Below are 25,585 nucleotides of genomic sequence, written 5' to 3'. Positions count from 1 at the left end.
ACTTCCTGATTAATTGGGGACGGGGCTTCACCTGTGGTTCTATTTCTGAACATCCTGTCTTCTCTCCAGCGGTCAAAATGCAAGCTCAGTAAGATCCGCTTCGCGAGCCCGTCAGCAGAATCTCTAATGCCTTATGCCAGTATGGGAGCCAAGATCTGGGAAATGTCGCCATTAAATATGCACAAGATCCACAAGGGACAGGCAGTATTAATATTGTTAGAGTCATGAGGTAGCCTATTCTCTGGGAAAGGATCCAACTAGAACATTAACTCAGGAAGGTTGAAATGGTGCCTTTATTAATATTGTTAGAGTCATGAGGTAGCCTATTCTCTGGGAAAGGATCCAACTAGAACATTAACTCAGGAAGGTTGAAATGGTGCCTTTATTAATATTGTTAGAGTCATGAGGTAGCCTATTCTCTGGGAAAGGAGAATGGGTAGGGACTGGGTAGGGTGAGAGGCAGACCTGTTCGGTGCTTGGCATGCAGTGAGGGGCGTTTTGGAGCCTTCTCCTGGACGAAACGTAGTGCAGTACATGAACTGTATACTGACTGTCATTTATGATGCTGCGTTCATGTGCTCTCAGAATGATTGGAAATTTACGGAACTCGTGACTGAAAAACTCCCAGAAACCCCCTGGACTCATCATAACTATGACTTTTAGACATCCAAATCAGTTCGTAATGAGCTTTGGTGAATAGAGGGAAATGTTGGTAACAAAACATTTCAAGTCAAAAGACAAAGACATCTTAATCTGTGTTTATTGTCATCATAAATAACAGTCTGAAACAGAAAAGGACAACAAATTATAGATGTAAGTGAACAATACGTCACAGGAAAATATGATATAAAAACAAATAAATTGTAATGTGGTGCTGTTTGCATGACAACGAGTTCAACTTTGATGGTATTGCCACTACAGAAAGGAGATGGCCGTACATAGCTGAGACATGTCCAAGTCAGTTTTTCAAACAGGGTTTTCTTGTACTGTACTGAGGTAAGGTTTTAGTTCATGAGAACAACAAGGAACCAGGATGCGTAGGTGTTCTAGTGTAATACAAGACTGCCTTAATCCAGAATCATATAGACCTATCAATCTACTAAACACTGATCTCAAAACAGGTCACAAAATGAAAGAGGAGGTCAAAATCTGTTTGCTATAAATTTGTCAAACTGCATTAATATCACTCTGTTTCTATGTGAAGGAAAAGCATTTACAATTTGGGAGCTATTTTCAGTTATCTAAGTACACAAGCGATCATGGTCATTTTGGTTTCCTCTGATTTCAATGCATGTTTTTTTTTTCTTACTATCTTTATGTTCTTATGATACGTTCCTGCGATCCGGTTTAAATTATATATTTTTTTAACGATATAATGTGTTAATCAATAGGCACTGAAATGTGTCTTAGTGATTGATTTGAAAGCTAGGCACACGTCTGCCTGATTCATCCACAGAGAAACAGACCAGGAGAAGATGACACTAGAGCCTTCCTCTTCTGTCCATCAAGGGGGGCTCCTTTATAATCTTCAGTATCTCACAATCTGACACCAACTTCCCTTTAGTTTTCCTTTTGGACTTCCTGGATTATTTCCAAGTGGACGGAGCAGTAACATGTTTGCCACTTGTTAAAGTTGTTAAATCTCGTTTCTTCTTCTTTTTGTTACTGTCACCTGCTTCACCATGCCCAGTTCTTTACTGTGTGAAGGTTAGAAAAATACATCAATCCATCCATCCATCCAACTCCCATCCAAACTCTGAGTAGGTTAACAGACTGCCATAACAAAGCTCTTGCAGTAATCCAGCAAAAAATTGCTGGAAAAGCGTGTTCTGCTGCTGCTGCTGCTGCCTCAGCCTGCCCTCTGTGCCCTTTTCCTGAGGTGGGAGAACCTACCACGGTGGGGGACCAACACTGAGGTGGGAGACCAACACTGGGGTGAGAACCTACCACGGTGGGGGACCAACACTGAGGTGGGAGACCAACACTGGGGTGAGAACCTACCACGGTGGGGGACCAACACTGGGGTGAGAACCTACCACGGTGGGAGACCAACACTGGGGTGAGAACCTACCACGGTGGGAGACCAACACTGGGGTGAGAACCTACCACGGTGGGGGACCAACACTGGGGTGAGAACCTACCACGGTGGGAGACCAACACTGGGGTGAGAACCTACCACGGCAGGGGACAAACACTAAGGTGGGAGAACCTACCACGGCAGGGGACCAACACTGAGGTGGGAGAACCTACCACGGCAGGGGACCAACACCGCATCTGTTGCGACCACCTCAACCTATGTACAGAAGGGAAAAGGTGGATCCTACTCTAGTTAACCTGAGTTCTAGTTTGTTACTGTACCTTAGCACTTGGCCATACTACACCTGACCATGCAGGGAGATAGCAACCAGGTTGGGGAGGACACGACAGACACTTGCTGTGTTGTGCTGAAATGAATGAATGGCTGGATGGGGGGGAAGGAGTGTTACGGTATTGTATTGTTGCCTAGCAATGAGAGCGCAGAGGGAACAAGAGAGAAGAGACATTCATTTCACAGGCAGGCACAGGCAGAGTGGAGTCTTTGGGCTCATGCTTTGTCGCAGAAAGCCGCACGGCCTCCCTACGTGTCCAGGCGTCCAGCAGGTTTTCTCTTGGCTTTGCGTGCGTATAGGAAGTACATGGTGTGTCCCGTGGTGATGAACAGTACAGAGATGATGACCAGGATGCCAAAGTGCTGGGGCTGCGGAGCAGAGATGACCATGATGAAGTGGAGGAGGTCCATCAGGTAGTTCATGGAGCTCTGGACCCCGTTGACCACACCACGTTCTGACTCACAGATGTTCTCCTGAAGCAGCTGGGTCACGGTCAGGTCAAAGGACCACAGACCTGGAACACACAGGATACACAGACAATGGTCAGTGGTTGCTTTGGTCTATACAGATAGACTACTACACTATGGTCTACACAGATAGACTACTACACTATGGTATATACAGATAGACTACTACACTATGGTCTATACAGATAGACTACTACACTATGGTCTATACAGATAGACTACTACACTATGGTCTATACAAATACACTACAACACTATGGTCTATGCAGATAGACTACTACACTATGGTCTATGCAGATAGACTACTGCACTATGGTCTATGCAGATAGACTACTACACTATGGTCTACACAGATAGACTACTACACTATGGTCTATACAAATACACTACAACACTATGGTCTATGCAGATAGACTACTACACTATGGTCTATGCAGATAGACTACTACACTGTGATCTATACAGATAGACCACTAGACTATGGTCTATACAGATAGACCACTATAATATAGTCTATATAGATAGACCACTAGACTATGGTCTATATAGATAGACCACTAGACTATAGTCTATATAGATAGACAACTAGACTATAGTATATATAGATAAACCACTAGTCTATAGTCTATATATATAGACCACTAGACTATAGTATATATAGATAGACCCCTATACTATAGTCTATATAGATAGACCACTAGACTATGGTCTATATAGATAGACAACTATACTATAGTCTATATAGATAGACCACTAGACTATAGTATATATAGACAGACCACTAGACTATAGTCTATATAGATAGACAACTATACTATAGTCTATATAGATAGACCACTAGACTATGGTCTATATAGATAGACAACTAGACTATAGTCTATATAGATAGACAACTAGACTATAGTCTATATAGATAGACAACTAGACTATAGTCTATATAGATAGACCCCTATACTATAGTCTATATAGATAGACAACTAGACTATAGTCTATATAGATAGACCACTAGACTATAGTCTATATAGATAGACAACTAGACTATAGTCTATATAGATAGACCACTAGTCTATAGTCTATATAGATAGACCCCTATACTATAGTCTATATAGATAGACAACTAGACTATAGTCTATATAGATAGACCCCTATACTATAGTCTATATAGATAGACAACTAGACTATAGTCTATATAGATAGACCCCTATACTATAGTCTATATAGATAGACCACTAGACTATAGTCTATATAGATAGACCACTAGACTATAGTCTATATAGATAGACAACTAGACTATAGTCTATATAGATAGACCCCTATACTATAGTCTATATAGATAGACCCCTATACTATAGTCTATATAGATAGACAACTAGACTATAGTCTATATAGATAGACAACTATACTATAGTCTATATAGATAGACAACTAGACTATAGTATATATAGATAGACAACTAGACTATAGTCTATATAGATAGACAACTAGACTATAGTCTATATAGATAGACAACTAGACTATAGTCTATATAAATAGACAACTAGACTATAGTCTATATAGATAGACCCCTATACTATAGTCTATATAGATAGACAACTAGACTATAGTCTATATAGATAGACCACTAGACTATAGTCTATATAGATAGACCACTAGTCTATGGTCTATATAGATAGACCACTAGACTATGGTCTAGATAGACAACTAGACTATAGTCTATATAGATAGACAACTAGACTATAGTCTATATAGATAGACCACTAGACTATAGTCTATATAGATAGACAACTAGACTATAGTCTATATAGATAGACAACTATACTATAGTCTATATAGATAGACAACTATACTATAGTCTATATAGATAGACCCCTATACTATAGTCTATATAGATAGACAACTATACTATAGTCTATATAGATAGACAACTAGACTATGGTCTATATAGATAGACCACTAGACTATAGTCTATATAGATAGACCCCTATACTATAGTCTATATAGATAGACCCCTATACTATAGTCTATATAGATAGACAACTAGACTATAGTCTATATAGATAGACCCCTATACTATAGTCTGTATAGATAGACAACTAGACTATAGTCTATATAGATAGACAACTAGACTATAGTCTATATAGATAGACCCCTATACTATAGTCTATATAGATAGACAACTAGACTATAGTCTATATAGATAGACAACTAGACTATGGAGCCATTGCACTAGTCTCTATTCAGTCAGGCACTCTGTCATCAAAACTGGTTAAACAATTCCGGTATAATACAAAAATGATTATCTTCCAACACTATTTGAACTAATTTACTGTTGAGTCTCAAAAGAGCTGAATACCTACAGCCTATGTTATAAACATGCATAATACAGTTGCTATTGTTAAGCTGTGGATCAGCAACTCAGTCCAATTGTGAAGGGCTTGGGCCTGGTCGTCCCTCTTACTCACCGATGCGTGCTGTGATGACCCCCAAGAACAGCAGGATTATAGAGATGTAGGAGTCTGGCTCCATGCCTGATGGCATATTCTCAAACAGCACCGTGTTGTTGGTCCAGTGGATGGACGAGCGGTCGGGCAGCAGCGGCTGATTAATGCCACCCCGCATCGGGTAGGTGTGCTTCTGCCTCTGGCCCTCCACCATCCCCCCGGCCGCCGCCAACGTCGAGTTGGCGTTGGCGTCCAGGAAGGGCATGAGCAGGCGGAGGTCCATGGGGCTGCCGGGGGCGAACACAGAACACACACACAGCAGCAGACAGCAAAGATGGAGACAGCTGGAGATGATGCCTGTGTTGACTAAACCGTAGGCCTTCCTCAGCTTGGTGAACATGACAGTGCCCATGAGGCCTGTTATAGCCGAGACCCCCATCAGCAGACTGAGCAGGGAGCCACTGATGCCCTGGGTGTAGGCGTAGCCCGTGGTGATGCAGTCGAAGCCCAGGACAGTTGTGTAGAGGAAGGCCAGGCCCATCCCAGCCAGGAAGACATCCTGGCGGTAGTAGGCCCTCCAGCCATCCTTACAGGTGCTCAGCAGCCAGCGGAAGCGTCCGAAACACAGAGGCAGGTTGGTGATCTCCTTGAGGTTCAGGCTCATGTCGTCATCACTGAGGCCCGGGGCTGATGTCACCACCTCACTTTGCTCTACTGAGAGGTAGAGGACAAGAATCAGTCATGCTACTAACAATGCTCTACTGAGAGGACAAGCATCAGTCATGCTACTAACAATGCTCTACTGAGAGGGAGAGGACAAGAATCAGTCATGCTACTAACAATGCTCTACTGAGAGGACACACATCAGTCATGATACTAACAATGATCTACTGAGAGGACAAGCATCAGTCAACCTACTAACAATGATCTACTGAGAGGGAGAGGACAAGCATCAGTCATGATACTAACAATGATCTACTGAGAGAGAGAGGACAAGCATCAGTCATGCTACTAACAATGATCTACTGAGAGGACAAGCATCAGTCATGATGCTAACAATGCTCTACTGAGAGGACAAGCATCAGTCAAGCTACTAACAATGATCTACTGAGAGGGAGAGGACAAGCATCAGTCATGATACTAACAATGATCTACTGAGAGGACAAGCATCAGTCATGATACTAACAATGATCTACTGAGAGGGAGAGGACAAGCATCAGTCATGATACTAACAATGATCTACTGAGAGGACAAGCATCAGTCATGCTACTAACAATGATCTACTGAGAGGACAAGCATCAGTCATGCTACTAACAATGATCTACTGAGAGGACAAGCATCAGTCATGCTACTAACAATGATCTACTGAGAGGGCAAGCATCAGTCATGCTACTAACAATGATCTACTGAGAGGACAAGCATCAGTCATGCTACTAACAATGATCTACTGAGAGGGCAAGCATCAGTCATGCTACTAACAATGCTCTACTGAGAGGGAGAGGACAAGCATCAGTCATGCTACTAACAATGATCTACTGAGAGGGCAAGCATCAGTCATGCTACTAACAATGCTCTACTGAGAGGACAAGCATCAGTCATGATACTAACAATGATCTACTGAGAGGACAAGCATCAGTCATGATACTAACAATGATCTACTGAGAGGTAGAGGACAAGCATCAGTCATGATACTAACAATGATCTACTGAGAGGACAAGCATCAGTCATGCTACTAACAATGATCTACTGAGAGGGAGAGGACAAGCATCAGTCAAGCTACTAACAATGATCTACTGAGAGGACAAGCATCAGTCATGATACTAACAATGATCTACTGAGAGGTAGAGGACAAGCATCAGTCATGATACTAACAATGATCTACTGAGAGGACAAGCATCAGTCATGCTACTAACAATGATCTACTGAGAGGGAGAGGGCAAGCATCAGTCAACCTACTAACAATGATCTACTGAGAGGGAGAGGACAAGCATCAGTCAAAATACTAACAATGATCTACTGAGAGGACAAGCATCAGTCAAGCTACTAACAATTATCTACTGAGAGGACAAGCATCAGTCAAGCTACTAACAATGATCTACTGAGAGGACAAGCATCAGTCATGATACTAACAATGATCTACTGAGAGGACAAGCATCAGTCAAGCTACTAACAATGATCTACTGAGAGGACAAGCATCAGTCATGATACTAACAATGATCTACTGAGAGGACAAGCATCAGACATGATACTAACAATGATCTACTGAGAGGGAGAGGACAAGCATCAGTCAAGCTAATAACAATGATCTACTGAGAGGACAAGCATCAGTCATGCTACTAACAATGATCTACTGAGAGGGCAAGCATCAGTCATGCTACTAACAATGATCTACTGAGAGGACAAGCATCAGTCATGCTACTAACAATGATCTACTGAGAGGGCAAGCATCAGTCATGCTACTAACAATGCTCTACTGAGAGGGAGAGGACAAGCATCAGTCATGCTACTAACAATGATCTACTGAGAGGGCAAGCATCAGTCATGCTACTAACAATGCTCTACTGAGAGGACAAGCATCAGTCATGATACTAACAATGATCTACTGAGAGGACAAGCATCAGTCATGATACTAACAATGATCTACTGAGAGGTAGAGGACAAGCATCAGTCATGATACTAACAATGATCTACTGAGAGGACAAGCATCAGTCATGCTACTAACAATGATCTACTGAGAGGGAGAGGACAAGCATCAGTCAAGCTACTAACAATGATCTACTGAGAGGACAAGCATCAGTCATGATACTAACAATGATCTACTGAGAGGTAGAGGACAAGCATCAGTCATGATACTAACAATGATCTACTGAGAGGACAAGCATCAGTCATGCTACTAACAATGATCTACTGAGAGGGAGAGGGCAAGCATCAGTCAACCTACTAACAATGATCTACTGAGAGGGAGAGGACAAGCATCAGTCAAAATACTAACAATGATCTACTGAGAGGACAAGCATCAGTCAAGCTACTAACAATGATCTACTGAGAGGACAAGCATCAGTCATGATACTAACAATGATCTACTGAGAGGACAAGCATCAGTCAAGCTACTAACAATGATCTACTGAGAGGACAAGCATCAGTCATGATACTAACAATGATCTACTGAGAGGACAAGCATCAGACATGATACTAACAATGATCTACTGAGAGGGAGAGGACAAGCATCAGTCAAGCTACTAACAATGATCTACTGAGAGGACAAGCATCAGTCATGCTACTAACAATGATCTACTGAGAGGACAAGCATCAGTCATGATACTAACAATGATCTACTGAGAGGGCAAGCATCAGTCAACCTACTAACAATGATCTACTGAGAGGACAAGCATCAGTCATGCTACTAACAATGATCTACTGAGAGGACAAGCATCAGTCAAGCTACTAACAATGCTCTACTGAGAGGGAGAGGACAAGCATCAGTCAAGCTACTAACAATGATCTACTGAGAGGAAAAGCATCAGACATGATACTAACAATGATCTACTGAGAGGTAGAGGACAAGCATCAGTCATGATACTAACAATGATCTACTGAGAGGACAAGCATCAGTCAAGCTACTAACAATGATCTACTGAGAGGACAAGCATCAGTCATGCTACTAACAATGATCTACTGAGAGGACAAGCATCAGTCAAGCTACTAACAATGATCTACTGAGAGGGAAAGGACAAGCATCAGTCAAGCTACTAACAATGATCTACTGAGAGGACAAGCATCAGTCATGCTACTAACAATGATCTACTGAGAGGACAAGCATCAGACATGATACTAACAATGATCTACTGAGAGGTAGAGGACAAGCATCAGTCATGATACTAACAATGATCTACTGAGAGGACAAGCATCAGTCATGATACTAACAATGATCTACTGTGAGGACAAGCATCAGTCATGATACTAACAATGATCTACTGAGAGGGAGAGGACAAACATCAGTCATGCTACTACCAATGATCTACTGAGAGGGAGAGGACAAGCATCAGTCATGATACTAATAATGATCTACTGAGAGGACAAGCATCAATCATGCTACTAACAATGATCTACTGAGAGGGAGAGGACAAGCATCAGTCATGCTACTACCAATGATCTACTGAGAGGGAGAGGACAAGCATCAGTCATGATACTAATAATGATCTACTGAGAGGACAAGCATCAATCATGCTACTAACAATGATCTACTGAGAGGGAGAGGACAAGCATCAGTCATGCTACTACCAATGATCTACTGAGAGGGAGAGGACAAGCATCAGTCATGATACTAATAATGATCTACTGAGAGGACAAGCATCAATCATGCTACTAACAATGATCTACTGAGAGGGAGAGGACAAGCATTAGTCAAGCTACTAACATCATCCATTAACTAACTTAAGGCAACAGTGTTTTCAAGTAATACTACGTTTCCATAGAGATGAACAAGCATGTACACTACCGTTCAAAAGTTTGTTTTTGACTTGTTTTTGAAAGAAAAGCACATATTGTCACGTTCCTGACCTGTTTTCTGTTGTTTGGTATGTGTTTAATTGGTCAGGGCGTGAGTTTGGGTGGGTAGTCTATGTTATGTGTTTTCTATGTTGGGTTAATGGGTTGCCTGGTATGGCTCTCAATTAGAGGCAGGTGTTTGGCGTTTCCTCTGATTGAGAGCCATATTAAGGTAGGTTGTTTCACATTGTTTGTTGTGGGTGGTTGTCTTCCATGTCTGTGTACGTGCACCACACGGGACTGTTTCGGTTTGTTCGTTCGTTTTATGTAGTCTGTTCCTGTTCATGCGTTCTTCGTGTATATGTAAGTTCGTTAGTTCAGGTCTGTCTACGTGCGTTTGTTATTTTGTAATTATCAAGTGTATTTCGTGTCAGTGTTCGTCTTGTCAAATAAATCATTATGTATTCATCACCCGCTGCGCCTTGGTCCACTCTCTCACCGAAAGACGACCGTTACACATATTTTTTCCATTAAAATAACATTAGATATATTACAAATACAGTGTAGACATTGTTAATGTTGTAAATGACTATTGTAGCTGGAAACAGCTGATTTTCCATGGAATATCTACATAGGCGTACAGAGGCCCATTATCAGCAACCATCACTCCTGTGTTCCAATGGCACGTTACGTTAGCTAATCCAAGTTTATCATTTTAAAAGGCTAAATGATCATTAGATCATGATCTAAAGTGTTTCCAAGATGGCGTAGCAGTTAGACGTCTTTGTCCTCGTCTTGTTGTGTCCCGTGTATATATCTTTTTTCTTTGCATATATTTTTTAAAATATTTTTCTTAACCTTAACTTCAACATACTCTCCTGCAATCCGCCTCACCCAATGTGGTGTGAATCTGCTATTTTCTTTACTTTTGAACCGGAACCCCAAACAGAAGCTAGCCAGCTAACTAGCTACTAGCTAGTAGTCAGCTAGCCACTGCTAGCAGTCATCAGCTAACCTTTAGCCCAGACAACTCTTGCCAGTCTGCACAGCGCGACTCAAACCCGAGCAAATCGGACATATTTTTCTCCATATCTCCGGATTCCTACCGCAAGCTCTGAACCTTTTAACCTGGATCATCACAGCTAGCTAGCTGCTATTCCGAGTGACCACTCCTGGCTAACGTCTCTGTCCTGAAGCAAGAACCAATTAGCCTGGAGCTAGCCTTTGCAAGGCCCATCTCCTGGCTAGCGGAAGAGGTCCATCAGCCACTCCTTTGCCAATTGGCCTGGAACCCTTTGACTGCCGACACGGAGCCCCGCCGATTCCATCACGACTGGACTACTGACGTAATTTACCTGAGGGTTTTTTTCAACTGGCTCCTCCATCGCGACGTCCCCTGAATGCCCATCTGCTAGCCTGCTAGCCGCGGCCCGCTAGCTGTCTAGAGCATATCGGACTGTTAGCTGAAGAGGCCCATCGGACAAATTCTTTGGCCACTATACCTATTTTGCCAATTTGCCTGGACCCTTTTACCACACAGAGCCCTGCTGATCCATCACGACTAGTCTGCCGACATAACAGCACGAGGGGGCTACAACAGACTTCTTCCGTCGCAACGTCCCTCTAAGGCCATTCTGCTAGCTTGCTAGCCACGGCCCGCAAGCTGTCTGAATGGCTGTGTCTCCAGCCCGCCGAGCTACTCACTGGACCCCTATGATCACTCTGCTACGCATGCCTCTCCCTGATATCAATATGCCTTGTCCATTGCTGTTTTGGTTAGTGATCATTGCCTTATTTCACTGTAGAGCCTCTAGCCCTGCTCAATACGCCTTAGCTAACCCTCCCACACCTCCCACACATGCGGTGACCTCACCTGATTTAAATTATGTTTCTAGAGATAATATCTCTCATCTTCACTCAATGCATAGGTTTACCTCCACTGTATTCACATCCTACCATACCGTTGTCTGTTAATTATGCCTTGAATCAATTCTACCATGCCAAGAAACCTACTCCTTTAACTCTCTGTTCCGAACGTACTAGACGACCAGTTCTTATAGCCTTTAGCCATACCCTTATCCTACTCCTCCTCTGTTCCTCTGGTGATGTAGAGGTTAATCCAGGCCCTGCAGTGCCTAGCTCCACTCCCATTCCCCAGGCGCTCTCATTTGTTGACTTCTGTAACCGTAAATGCATGTTAACATTAGAAGCCTCATCCCTAAGTTTGTTTTATTCACTGCTTTAGCACACTCTGCCAACCCGGATGTCCTAGCCGTGTCTGAATCCTGGCTTAGGAAGACCACCAAAAACCCAGAAATTTCCATCCCTAACTATAACATTTTCCGACACGATAGAACTGCCAAAGGGGTCGGAGTTGCAATCTACTACAGAGATAGCCCGCAGAGTTCTGTCTTACTATCCAGGTCTGTGCCCAAACAATTAGAGCTTCTACTTTTAAAAATCCACCTTTCCAGAAACAAGTCACTCACCGTTGCCGCTTGCTATAAACCACCTTCTGCCCCCAGCTGTGCCCTGGACACCATATGTGAATTGATTGCCCCACATCTATCTTCAGAGCTGTTGCTGTTAGGTGACCTGTTAGGTGACCTAAACTGGGACATGCTTAACACCCCGGCCATCCTACAATCTAAGTTTGATGCCCTCAATCTCAAATTATCAATGAGCCTACCAGGTACAACCCCAAATCCGTAAACATGGCCACCCTCATAGATATCATCCTAACCAACCTGCCCTCCAAATACACCTATGCTGTCTTCAACCAGGATCTCAGCGATCACTGCCTCATTGCCTGCGTCCGTAATGGGTCTGCTGTCAAACGACCACCCCTCATCACTGTCAAACGCTCCCTAAAACACTTCAGCGAGCAGGCCTTTCTAATCGACCTGGCCCGGATATCCTGGAAGGATATTGACCTCATTCCGTCAGTAGAGGATGCCTGGTTATTCTTTAAAAGTGCCTTCCTCACCATTTTAAATAAGCATGCCCCGTTCAAAAAAATGTTGAACCAGGAACAGATATAGCCCTTGGTTCACTCCAGACCTGAATGCCCTTGACCAGCAGAAAAATATCCTGTGGCGTACTGCATTAGCATCGAATAGCCCCCGCGATATACAACTTCTCAGGGAAGTTAGGAACCAATATACACAGGCAGTTAGGAAAGCAAAGGCTAGCTTTTTCAAACAGAAATTTGCATCCTGTAGCACAAACTCCAAAAGGTTCTGGGACACTGTAAAGTCCATGGAGAATATGAGCACCTCCTCCTAGCTGCCCACTGCACTGAGGCTAGGAAACACTGTCACTACCGATAAATCCACAATAATTGAGAATTTCAATAAGAATTTTTCTACGGCTGGCCATGCTTTCCACCTGGCTACCCTTACCCCGGTCAACAGCCCTGCACCCCCCACAGCAACTTGCCCAAACCTCCCTCATTTCCCATTCACCCAAATCCAGATAGCTGATGTTCTGAAAGAGCTGCAAAATCTGGATCCCTACAAATCAGCCGGGCTAGACAATCTGGACCCTCTCTTTCAAAAATTATCTGCCAAAATTGTTGCAACCCCTATTACTAGCCTGCTCAACCTTTCTTTCATATCGTCTGAGATCCCCAAAAATTGGAAAGCTGTTCAAAGGGGGAGACACTCTAGACCCAAACTGCTACATACTTATATCTATCCTACCCTGCCTTTCTAAGGTCTTGGAAAGGCAAGTTAACAAACAGATCACCGACCATTTTGAATCCCACCGTACCTTCTCCGCTATGCAATCTGGCTTCCGAGCTGGTCATGGGTGCACCTCAGCCACACTCAATGTCCTAAACGATTTCATAACTGCCATCGATAAGAGACAATACTGTGCAGCTGTATTCATCGACCTAGCCAAGGCTTTCGACTCTGTCAATCACCACATTCTTATCGGCAGACTCAACAGCCTTGGTTTCTCAAATGACAGCCTCGCCTGGTTCACCAACTACTTCTCAGACAGAGTTCAGTGTGTCAAATCGGAGGGCCTGTTGTTCGGACCTCTGGCAGTCTCTTTGGGGGTCCCATAGGGTTCACTCCCCGGGCTGACTCTTTTCTCTGTATACATCGCTCTTGCTTCTGGTGATTCTCTGATTCACCTCTACGCAGATGACACCATTCTGTATACTTCTGGCCCTTCTTTGGGCACTGTGTTATTAACTAACCTCCAGACGAGCTTCAATGCCATACAACTCTGCTTCCGTGGCCTCCAACTGCTCCTAAATGCAAGTAAAACTAAATGCATGCTCTTCAACCGATCGCTGCCCACACCTGCCCGCTCGTCCAGCATCACTACTCTGGACCTTTCTGACTTAGAATATGTGGACAACCACAAATACCTAGGTATCGGGTTAGATTGTAAACTCTCCTTCCAGACTCACATTAAGCATCTCCAATCCATAATAAAATCTAGAATCTGCTTCATATTTCGCAACAAAGCATCCTTCACTCATGCATACCCTCATAAAACTGACTATCCTACCGATCCTTGACTTCGGCGATGTCATTTACAAAATAGCCGTGAATCACAGTGCCATCCGTTTTGTCACCAAAGCCCCATATACTACCCACCACTGCGTCCTGTATGCTCTCGTTGGCTGGCCCTCGCTTCATATTCATCGCCAAACCCACTGGCTCCAGGTCATCTATAAGTCTTTGCTAGGTAAAGCCCCGCCTTATCTCAGCTCACAGGTCACCATAGCAGCACCCACCCGTAGCACGCACTCCAGCAGGTATATTTCACTGGTCACCCCCAAAGCCAATTCCTCGTTTGGCCGCCTTTCCCTCCAGTTCTCTGCTGCCAATGACTGGAACGAACTGCAAATATCACTGAAGCTTGAGACCCATATCATCCTCACTAACTTTAAGCACCAGCTGTCATAGCAGCTCACAGATCACTGCACCTGTACATAGCCAATCCAACTACCTCATCCCCATACTGTTATTTATTTGATTTATCTTGCTCCTTTGCACCCCAGTATCTCTACTTGCACACTCATCTTCTGCACAACTATCACTCCAGTGCCTTACCTCCCTTATCCTACCTCATTTGCACACACTGTATATAGACTTTTTTCTATTTTATTATTGACTGTATGTTTGTTTATTCCATGTGTAACTCTGTGTTGTTGTTTTTGTCGCACTGCTTTGCTTTATCTTGGCCAGGTCGCAGTTGTAAATGAGAACTTGTTCTCAACTGGCCTACCTGGTTAAATAAAGGTGAAATACATTTAAGAACAAGTTGAAAACCCTTTTGCAATTATGTTAGCACAGCTGAAAACTGTTGTTCTGATTAAAGAAGCAATAAAACTGGCTTTTTTTTTTTTTTTAAAGGTCTTTGTTTCTGGCCATTTTGAACCTGTAATTGAACCCACAAATGCTGATGCTCCAGAAACTCAAATAGTCTAAGAAGGCCAGTTTTATTGTTTCTGTAATCAGGACAACAGTTTTCAGCTGTGCTAAAATAATTGCAAAAGGGTTTTATAATGATCAATAAGCCTTTTAAAATTATAAACTTGAATTAGCTAACACAACGTGCCATTGGAACACAGGAGTGATGGTTCCTGATAATGGGCCTTTGTACGCCCATGATGATATTCCATAAAAAATCAGCCGTTTCCAGCTACAATAGTCATTTACAACAATAACAATGTCTACACTGTATTTCTGAACAATTTGATGTTATTTTAATGGAAACAAAATGTGCTTTTCTTTCAAAAACAAGGACATTTTTAAGTGACCCCAATCTTTTGAACGGTAGTGTTTGTGCTGTGCATGTTGTGGAATTAGAGTAAGGTTTCTTGACCTCACGTATCTTTCAACCGATTTCATCCAATTTTACTGTAAAGTAAAGTTATGCTTCACTGTAAAGTTTGATGAAATAGGTTGGAAGATCCACTTTACTTTACTTTACCAACTCAACTACTGAAGCAGTCACACAGTGACCAGGACACCAGGACACTGACCTTGTGACCCCCTCCTCTCCACCAGTCCCTCCGTCCTCTCTGCTGGTCTCTCCAGGGAGGCCTGGCCGTCCTCGGGCGCGGGTGGTTTGACGGACAGCGCCGGTACAATGCGGTAGACCCGGGACAGGAAGATAAACTCCACTATGAGGGACACCAGGTTCCAGCCCAGGATGAAGCCGCAGCCGATCACGTTGGAGGCCAGGGTCATGACCTGTCCCACCGCCAGCGGTGCCAGGATGTTGGTCACCTGATCGATGCGCCGCATGGTAGCATTCATCCCTTCAGATCAGAATCAAACCAAAAGATACAGGGTTTAGTTTGGTTATGGTGATATGGTATCTGTGTTACCAGCTTTACTAATGCCTACATTATCAAACTATTCTGACTCTATTGTAATGCATGTGATACATCCTAGAAAAACTAAATATATAGAGTGTCTGATAACCTTGTGCTTTAACCAGCAGCCAGTTCAGCAGCTGAAACAGAAACAACAATCCCTCGTGATGTAATAGCGTGTGGCAGGTCTGCCAGTCTCACCAGCGAGGTGACCCCGGTTGTATCCAGTGATAACCACAATCCAGTCCCTCTGGATGGCGATGGTCAGCGCTGTGCTTGCTAGGTTAGCCACATCTGCCAGGACGATCACCACCGTATAACAAACCACCTTGTGTAAGTTTTGTGATGCAACACGTTACTACGCATGACAGCACAGAGCAGCAGGAGGTTCAGAATAGCAGCAGCAACAACATGGACACAGAACAGTGCAGGAGAAACAGCAACCGTCACAGCAGTTTGCAATAATATATCTAGCCTGATTCTCAACAGACCTGGGTTTAAATAGTATTCATTTTCTTTCAAATACATTGAGCGTTTGATTGAGCACGCCTGGAGCACTGGATGGGCGGAGTTTGTCATTTTAGGACTTCCATTGGTTCCATTGCACCAGGCAAACTCAATCAAGTGCAGATAAAGTATTTGAAAGGATACAAATGCTATTTGAATCCATATCTGATTCCAAAACATACTGTTGGTTCACATCATGAGAGTTTAGACAGTATGGGAGAGAAAATGAAAAATATACTCACAGTTAACCAGCCATCCCAAATGCTCTCAATCCACTGTTTATATAAGAAGACCAACATCAGCACAATGCTACACACCGTCACTGAAATGTTCTGAACCAACAACGATGCATGCGCCACTAAAACCAAGGAGGGAGAAAAAACTAAGACTCTAAAATGTTCTGGGACAATGCATTTCAGAGAACCATAAAGACTTCTACAGAACCATAAATGTATCATTGGTCTTAAAATGGCATTCTGCAGTTGCTATAGCACATTCATTTTTGGACTTTTAAAGTAATGATATATAGCTATTGATTCTAAAATAATATAACTTATAAATGACTCATGACCTTAGTTAATCTGTTGTACCCCATTAGATCCCCAAATATACGCTTGTTTTACTTTGTAATTGTAAACTAACTCTGTATAGCTTCAAAACATGATTAAAACTATAATGTTCGTCTCATGGATGGTCAGTACTTGCATCCATAGCTCTATCTATGAATTTGTGAGTGGTTACATTTATCCAGCCAAATCCCTCAGCAATTTACCAAAATAGTGGTGGGGTGCAACTTTGTTACTGTTTGAACTGCAGAGTGCCCATCTGAGGCAGAGAGGCAGGAAATTAGGACTGCATCCCAAATAGCATCATATTCCCTATTAGATTGCAGTACCTTTAGGGTGCCATTTGGGACTAGATGTCAGTCCCTATAGCTGTAAATATAAATTATTGTTGGTCTAACCTTTGTTCCTGGGGTTGCGGTCAACCCAGTCCCCAATCAACGCCCCTAGCAGCAGCACTGACCCCGCCACCACCAAGCCGAATATTGCGGTCAGCAGCAGGTTACGTCCATACAGCTCGATCAGGAACACCGAAATGGCAAAGTGCCACATACGGTCACCCTATTAGAAAGACAAATAGTCATCATGACGGAGAAGAACGTTTTTAGCTTTTGGCTTTTAGCTTTTTACTCTTTCTAGGGGTAGAGGGCATAAAGACAAATGTAAAGTATGTCCATCTATCATTGATTTGCAAGACACTACCAGGTTGATGACATAAACCTTATAGTGTCCAGCCGGTATGGCTTTGTAGCTCCCTTACCCATTGTTGTTACATGAAAAGGCTTCTTACCCACATGGACAGTGCCCCACTGACGTAGATCAGGAATTTAGGGCCCCTGAGGTAGATGAGGGCTGACCCTGGTGAGTAAGTTCAACAGAGACACACAGTAACATGAACAATAACCAGAGATAACATCATTATGAGTCTACAGGACACACTCTGCATCTATAGCTGGAAAACCACCTAATATTAAGCACTGGGCATCAGAGTATGTCTGAACATATTTAGGACCAGGATGTTCTGATCAGAAAACAAAAGCATTAAGTTGTTCTTATACCTAACACTTTACATTAAGTAGCTCTTACAACTAAACACTTTACATTAAGTTATCTTACACCTACTGTAACACGTTACATTAAGTTGCTCTTATGCCTAACACTTTACATTAAGCAGCTCTTACAACTAAACACTTTACATTAAGTTATCTTACACCTACTGTAACAAGTTACATTAAGTTGCTCTTATGCCTAACACTTTACATTAAGCAGCTCTTACAACTAAACACTTTACATTAAGTTATCTTACACCTACTGTAACATGTTACGTTAAGTAGCTCTTATGCCTAACACTTTACATTAAGCAGCTCTTACAACTAAACAGTTTACATTAAGTTATCTTACACCTACTGTAACACGGTACATTAAGTTGCTCTTATGCCTAACACTTTACATTAAGCAGCTCTTACAACTAAACAGTTTACATTAAGTTATCTTACACCTACTGTAACACGGTACATTAAGTTGCTCTTATGCCTAACACTTTACATTAAGCAGCTCTTACAACTAAACACTTTACATTAAGTTATCTTACACCTACTGTAACACGTTACGTTAAGTTGCTCTTATACTTAACACGTTACATTAAGTAGCTCTTATGCCTAACACTTTACATTAAGCAGCTCTTACAACTAAACACTTTATATTAAGTAGCTCTTATACCTAACACTTTACATTAAGTAGATCGTACACCTAAAACTTTACATTAAGTAGATCTTATACCTAACACTTTACATTAAGTAGCTCGTACACCTAAAACTTTACATTAAGTAGCTCTTATACCTAACACTTTACATTAAGTAGCTCGTACACCTAACACCTTACATTAAGTTACTCTAACACCTAACACTTTACATTAAGCAGCTCTTATACCTAACACTTTACATTAAGTTTTGCTTATACCTAACACTTTACATTAAGTTTTGCTTATACCTAACACTTTACATTAAGTTTTGCTTATACCTAACACTTTACATTAAGTTTCGCTTATACATAACCCTTTACATTAAGTAGCTCGTACACCTAACACCTTACATTACGTTTCTCTTATACCTAACACTTTATATTGGGTTGCTCTAATACCTATATAAATGTAACGCTGTGATTACGACAATCACAACGTGTTGTTACATCATCATTAAGTAATGGCTGTGTAGTTGTATTGTCAGGTCATGAGGTCAGGGTAAACTCCTGGTCATCTCTCTCTCTCCACTCCCGCAATAGACGAGCTGACCTGATCTACTCCTGGCCTTCCTGGCCCGAGCCTCCCTGATGTCATCAGACTCAAACTCCACCACCACCCCTCCACACTGGGCTGCGTCTGCTCGCAGGGACATCGCCTGTACAGAGTCCAAACCAGCTCACCGGTAAGGGGTCAGAGGTCACACAACTACTGTACAAGAATCCAGAAGGGGCTTGTCAACAATGGAACTAGTAGAATTAAGAATGGGCCTGCTCAACTCAATTGAACTAGAATATACAGTTGAAGTCGGAAGTTAACATACACCTTAGCCAAATACATTTAAACTCACTCTTTCAAAATTCCTGACATGTAATCCTAGTAAAAATTCCCTGTCTTAGGTCAGTTAGGATCACCACTTTATTTTAAGAATGTGAAATGTCAGTAGAGAGAATTATTTATTTCAGCTTTTATTTCTTTCATCACATTCCCAGTGGGTCAGAAGTTTACGTACACTCAATTTGTATTTGGTAGCATTGCCTTTAAATTGTTTAACTTGGGTCAAACGTTTCGGGTAGCCTTCCACAAGCTTCCCACAATAAGTTGGGTGAATTTTGGGCCATTCCTCCTGACAGAGCTGGTGTAACTGAGTCAGGTTTGTAGGCCTCCTTGCTCGCACACGCTTTTTCAGTTCTGACCACACATTTTCTATAGGATTGAGGTCAGGACTTTGTGATGGCCCTCCAATACCTTGACTTTGTTGTCCTTAAGCCATTTTGCCACAACTTTGGAAGTATCCTTGGGGTCATTGTCCATTTGGGAGACCCATTTGCAACCAAGCTTTAACTTCCTGACTGATGTCTTGAGATGTTGCTTCAATATATCCACATCATTTTCCTCCCTCATGATGCCATGTATTTTGTGAAGTGCACCAGTCCCTCCTGCAGCAAAGCACCGCCACAACATGATGCTGCCACCCCCGTGCTTCACAGTTGGGATGGTGTTCTTCGGCTTGCAAGCCTCCCCATTTTTCCTCCAAACATAACGATGACCATTATGGCCAAACAGTTCTATTTTTGTTTCATCAGACCAGAGGACATTTCTCCAAAAAGTACGATCTTTGTCCCCATGTGCAGTTGCAAACCGTTGTCTGGCTTTTTTATGGCGGTTTTGGAGCAGTGGCTTCTTCCTTGCTGAGCTGCCTTTCAGGTTATGTCGATATAGGACTCGTTTTACTGTGGATATGGATACTTTTGTACTTGTTTCCTCCAGCATCTTCACAAGGTCCTTTGCTGTTGATTTGCACTTTTTGCACCAAAGTACATTCATCTCTAGGAGACAGAACGCGTCTCCTTCCTGAGCGGTATGACAGCTGCGTGGTCCCATGGTGTTTATACTTGCGTACTATTGTTTGTACAGATGAACGTGGTACCTTCAGGCATTTGGAAATTGCTCCCAAGGATGAACCAGACTTGTGGAGGTCTACAATTTGTTTTCCTGAGGTCTTGGCTGATTTCTTTTGATTTTCCCAAGATGTCAAGCAAAGAGGCACTGAGTTTGAAGGTATGCTTTGAAATGCAGCCTCAGGTACACAGTCAACTTAGTGTATGTAAACTTCTGACCCACTGGAATTGTGATACAGTGAATTATAAGTGAAATCATCTGTCTGTAAACAATTGTTGGAAAAATTACTTGTGTCATGCAAAACTATAGTTTGTTAACAAGAAATGTGTGGAGGGGTTGAAAAACAACTTTTAATGACTCCAACCTAAGTGTATGTAAACTTCTGACTTCAACTGTAACTAGTAGAATTAAGAATGGGTCTGTTCAACTCAAAAGAACTACAATATAACTAGTAGAATTAAGAACGGGTCTGTCCAACTCAAAAGAACTACAATATAACTAGTAGAATTAAGAATGGGTCTGTTCAACTCAAAAGAACTACAATATAACTAGTAGTATTAAGAATGGGTCTGTTCATCTCAAAAGAACTACAATATAACTAGTAGAATTAAGAATGGGTCTGTTCAACTCAAAAGAACTACAATATAACTAGTAGAATTAAGAATGGGTCCGTTCATCTCAAAAGAACTACAATATAACTAGTAGAATTAAGAATGGGTCTGTTCAACTCAAAAGAACTACAATATAACTAGTAGAATTAAGAATGGGTCTGTTCATCTCAAAAGAACTACAATATAACTAGTAGAATTAAGAATGGGTCTGTTCAACTCAAAAGAACTACAATATAACTAGTAGAATTAAGAATTGGTCTGTTCAAGGCAATAGAACTACAATATAACTAGTAGAATTAAGAATGGGTCTACTCAAGGCAAAAGTCTGTTTAATAAAGGTATATACGTGCATTGCAGAGTCCTAAGGGCATACACTAGTAATAGAAAAACCGAAACTCATTGAAAATATTCTTTAGAACACGTGTTAAACTCATTCCATGGAGGGCCGAGTGTCTGCAGGTTTTCACTCCTCCTTTGTACTTGATTGAGGAATTAAGGTAATGAATTAGTAAGGAACTCCCCTCACCTGGTTGTCTAGGTCTTAATTGAAAGGAAAACCAAAAATCAGCAGACTCTAGGCTCTCCATGGAATGAGTTTGACACCCCTTCTTTAGAAGTTCAATTCATTTTAACAGCACATCAACATTTAAATGACAGGTTTAAGAAAAGTTTGTTGACATGAAGTAAAAGGGCACCTTATTAAGCCTCAACCATGTCTAACATGTTCATCTGTTGAAGCCAGTATCTGGTTGCATTTGACAAGATCAGATCATGTTCAGTGACAGGATGGATTCTGATTCATAAACCATCATGTTAATTATCTTAGTGCCACCAGTCTTCACATCTTGTACCTTATCCTTTCATATCTCAGAAACCATCTCAGATAAACGTATCTCAGACAAAATATTGTCAACCAGAAAGTACATCACACCGCAAATGTTGATCTCAAGTTGTTTGTGCTTTGCCTGTCTGAAATGAATTCAAATAGTATTTCAGTGTTATTGAACATGACTTGCAGTTCAGATTCTGAGGCCTACATATAAGATGGCTCCCATAGGTCATGAGGTCAAATGATCTGCAGCAGGGTACACATTCTGTTTACCTCAAATCTGGCAATAACATACTGTACCTCAGGAAGACATTTCACAACACATCAAGCCAAGAACACACATAAACACATTTTAAACTTAAATCCCTGAAAACAAATACATTTGAGCCTTTCTAGCCCTATGCGTCGATGTGCTGCTTCAATGTGCACTAAACTGCAGAGCAAAACCAAGCCAACATTTCCAGTCCTCCGTGTAAAAAGAAAGATATGAACACTTCTCAAGACATTTCTGAAACAATCCCAACATCACCTTGGCTCTGATGTTAGGGTGAATCCTTGCTGGTGCTCCTTGATGAAGTGTCTTTTGCCATGTATCCTACATGGAGATGCTCCTCTTCCCGGAGACCTGGAATTCAAGCTATAGTAGTCTGAAAGGCTTGATAGAATCAGTGTGTAAAAATGCACCATTGTATGAAAGTGCCAGAAAAGCAGAACGAGGGACAACAAAAGCAGCCAGAGTATTCCAAAGCACGTGACAATGAGGGGACAATATCTCTGTCCCCCCCGCACCACAGAAAGGATAACCGTGTCACTCGTATGACACATACACACACAGACAAAAACCCACACACAGACGCACACGCGCATGCGTGCACACACACACACGAGACCAATTGAGTTCTGATAAAACTGGACCAGTGATAACATGAAACCATAACAAATTACGCAAAGTTCTTCACAGTATGTAAGTTATACGGAACAAAAATATAAACACAACATGTAAAAGTCTTGATCCCATGTTTCATTAGCTGTTATAAAAGATCCCGGAAATTTTCCATACTCCCAAAAAAATGTGTGTGTGTGTGTGTGTGTGTGTGTGTGTGTGTGTGTGTGTGTGTGTGTGTGTGTGTGTGTGTGTGTGTGTGTGTGTGTGTGTGTGTGTGTGTGTGTGTGTCAGAGGGGTTGGGTACAGCAGAAGACACACTTCTGCCTGATATGGATAAAGTATTGTTCTTCTTCGTTGTTCTACATGTCTCCAAACTTAAGTGTCATTCTAAAAGGGGGTTATGATTGCCTCTGTCCATGATACGTTTCTTCAGGAAGAGGGTGAATCTGTAGAGGGCCACTAGAGGGATGGAGACACAGGGGAGAGCATCACACAGCAAACACCCAGCGGGATAGGGCTGCAACTCAGCCATGGGGAAGTGGACCTATGGGAAGGAGAGGATGTTTCTTTACCCAGTTCATCTAAAAACGTGTAAAGTTTGCATCGATCACGTTTATTGGATGTAAAATGACTGGATTAAACATTAAACATAATTTATTATTATCTGTATCTTGTCCTACTTCACCCTGAAGTGATGCAACATTGCAACATGCATCAACATGCAACCATAGCTGTCTCTTACATAGTCAGGGTTCCATGCAGCGTAACTGGGTTGAGTTTCAGCCGGGACAACCACGTAAGCCAGGAAGACCATCAGCAGCATCAGTAGGCTGATCACTCTGCACGTGGCCTGAAAATGTTGTGCCTTCGCCCCGTCCTCCACTCCATGTCATCACTGAACCTGAGAATAAAGAAACACTCTATTTCATCACTGAACTTGAGAACATAGAAACATTCTCAGATGAGTTGAAGAAAGAAAAACAAAGATTTGATACTATTTTGTTAACTTTGCTCTTGAGATTGAGCTTGTTCAGAAGTGAGATAATTTATAGATGGAAAAAACACATAAATTAAGTGGTACTAAGTTGTTCATCCCATAGATGTTAACCACAGCGATGATCTCCAAGAAGACCATGATGAGTAGAGGCAGGGATCCTACATAGCTGTTGAAGATCTCCAGCCAGTAGTTTCCTGAGCCCATGGTAAATATCAGAGCCACAGTGAAGGAGGTGAGGCACATCAACCCTGTCACTAGATGTGTACTTGAGGTGAAGTCAGATGCAGGAGAGCAGAGTGAAGTTCTCCTGTGAAGTTCCCCCATTCTACTTCCGGCGCCGACCGAGATGGCCGCCTCGCTTCGCGTTCCTTGGAAAATATGCAGTATTTTGTTTTTTTATGTGTTATTCCTTACATTGGTACCCCAGGTAATCTTAGGTTTCATTACATACAGTCGGGAGGAACTACTGAATATAAGAGCAACGTCAACTCACCATCGTTCCAACCAGGAATATGACTTTCCCGAAACGGATCCAGTGTTTTGCCTTCCACCCAATACAATGGATCTGATCCCAGCCGGCGACCCTATGCGACGCCGTAAAAGGGGCAAACGTAGCGGTCTCCTGGTCAGGCTTCGGAGACGGGCACATCGCGCTCCACTCCCTAGCATACTACTCGCCAATGTCCAGTCTCTTGACAATAAGGTTGATGAAATTCGAGCAAGGGTAACATTCCAGAGAGACATCAGAGATTGTAACGTTCTCTGCTTCACGGAAACATGGCTAACTCAAGAGACGCTAACGGAGTCGGTGCAGCCAGCTGGTTTCTTCACGCATCGCGCCGACAGAAACATACATCTTTCTGGTAAGAAGAGGGGCGGGGGTGTATGCCTTATGATTAACGAGACGTGGTGTGATCATAACAACATACAGGAACTCAAGTCATTCTGTTCACCTGATCTAGAACTCCTCACAATCAAATGTCGACCGCATTATCTACCAAGGGAATTCTCTTCGATTATAATCACAGCCGTATATATTCCCCCCCAAGCAGACACATCGATGGCCCTGAACGAACTTTATCTGACTCTTTGTAAACTGGAAACCACACACCCTGAGGCTGCATTCATCGTAGCTGGGGATTTTAACAAGGCTAATCTGAAAACAAAACTCCCTAAATTCTATCAGCATATCGATTGTGCTACCAGGGCTGGTAAAACCTTGGATCATTGTTATACTAACTTCCGCGACGCATATAAGGCCCTCCCCCGCCCTCCTTTCGGAAAAGCTGGCCACGACTCCATTTTGTTGCTTCCAGCCTACAAACAGAAACTAAAACAACAAGCTCCCTCGCTCAGGTCTGTTCAACGCTGGTCCGACCAATCTGATTCCACGCTTCAAGACTGCTTCGATCACGCGGATTGGAATATGTTCCGCATTGCGTCC

At 42.4% G+C, this 25,585-nt stretch overlaps 1 protein-coding gene across 1 annotated transcript; it reads right to left on the bottom strand.

The window, feature by feature from the left end:
- Nucleotides 1-2,617: 2,617 nt before the first annotated feature.
- On the bottom strand, nt 2,618-24,345 carry si:ch211-254p10.2 (solute carrier family 40 member 1). Its single transcript, XM_038992842.1, has 10 exons — nt 24,226-24,345; nt 19,469-19,574; nt 17,969-18,036; nt 17,580-17,739; nt 16,858-16,973; nt 16,310-16,436; nt 15,773-16,051; nt 5,528-5,991; nt 5,299-5,470; nt 2,618-2,883 (listed from the first exon to the last, which is right to left on the bottom strand). Exons 1-10 carry the CDS (start codon nt 24,343-24,345, stop codon nt 2,618-2,620), a joined length of 1,878 nt encoding a protein of 625 aa, XP_038848770.1.
- Between the last annotated feature and the right edge of the window lie 1,240 nt (nt 24,346-25,585).

The sequence above is a fragment of the Salvelinus namaycush genome, chromosome 5 (genome assembly GCF_016432855.1).
Source record: "Salvelinus namaycush isolate Seneca chromosome 5, SaNama_1.0, whole genome shotgun sequence".
NCBI classification, from domain to species: Eukaryota; Metazoa; Chordata; class Actinopteri; order Salmoniformes; family Salmonidae; genus Salvelinus; species Salvelinus namaycush.
Note: the sequence above shows the minus strand (reverse complement) of the source record. Positions and strands in the feature narration are given on the sequence as shown.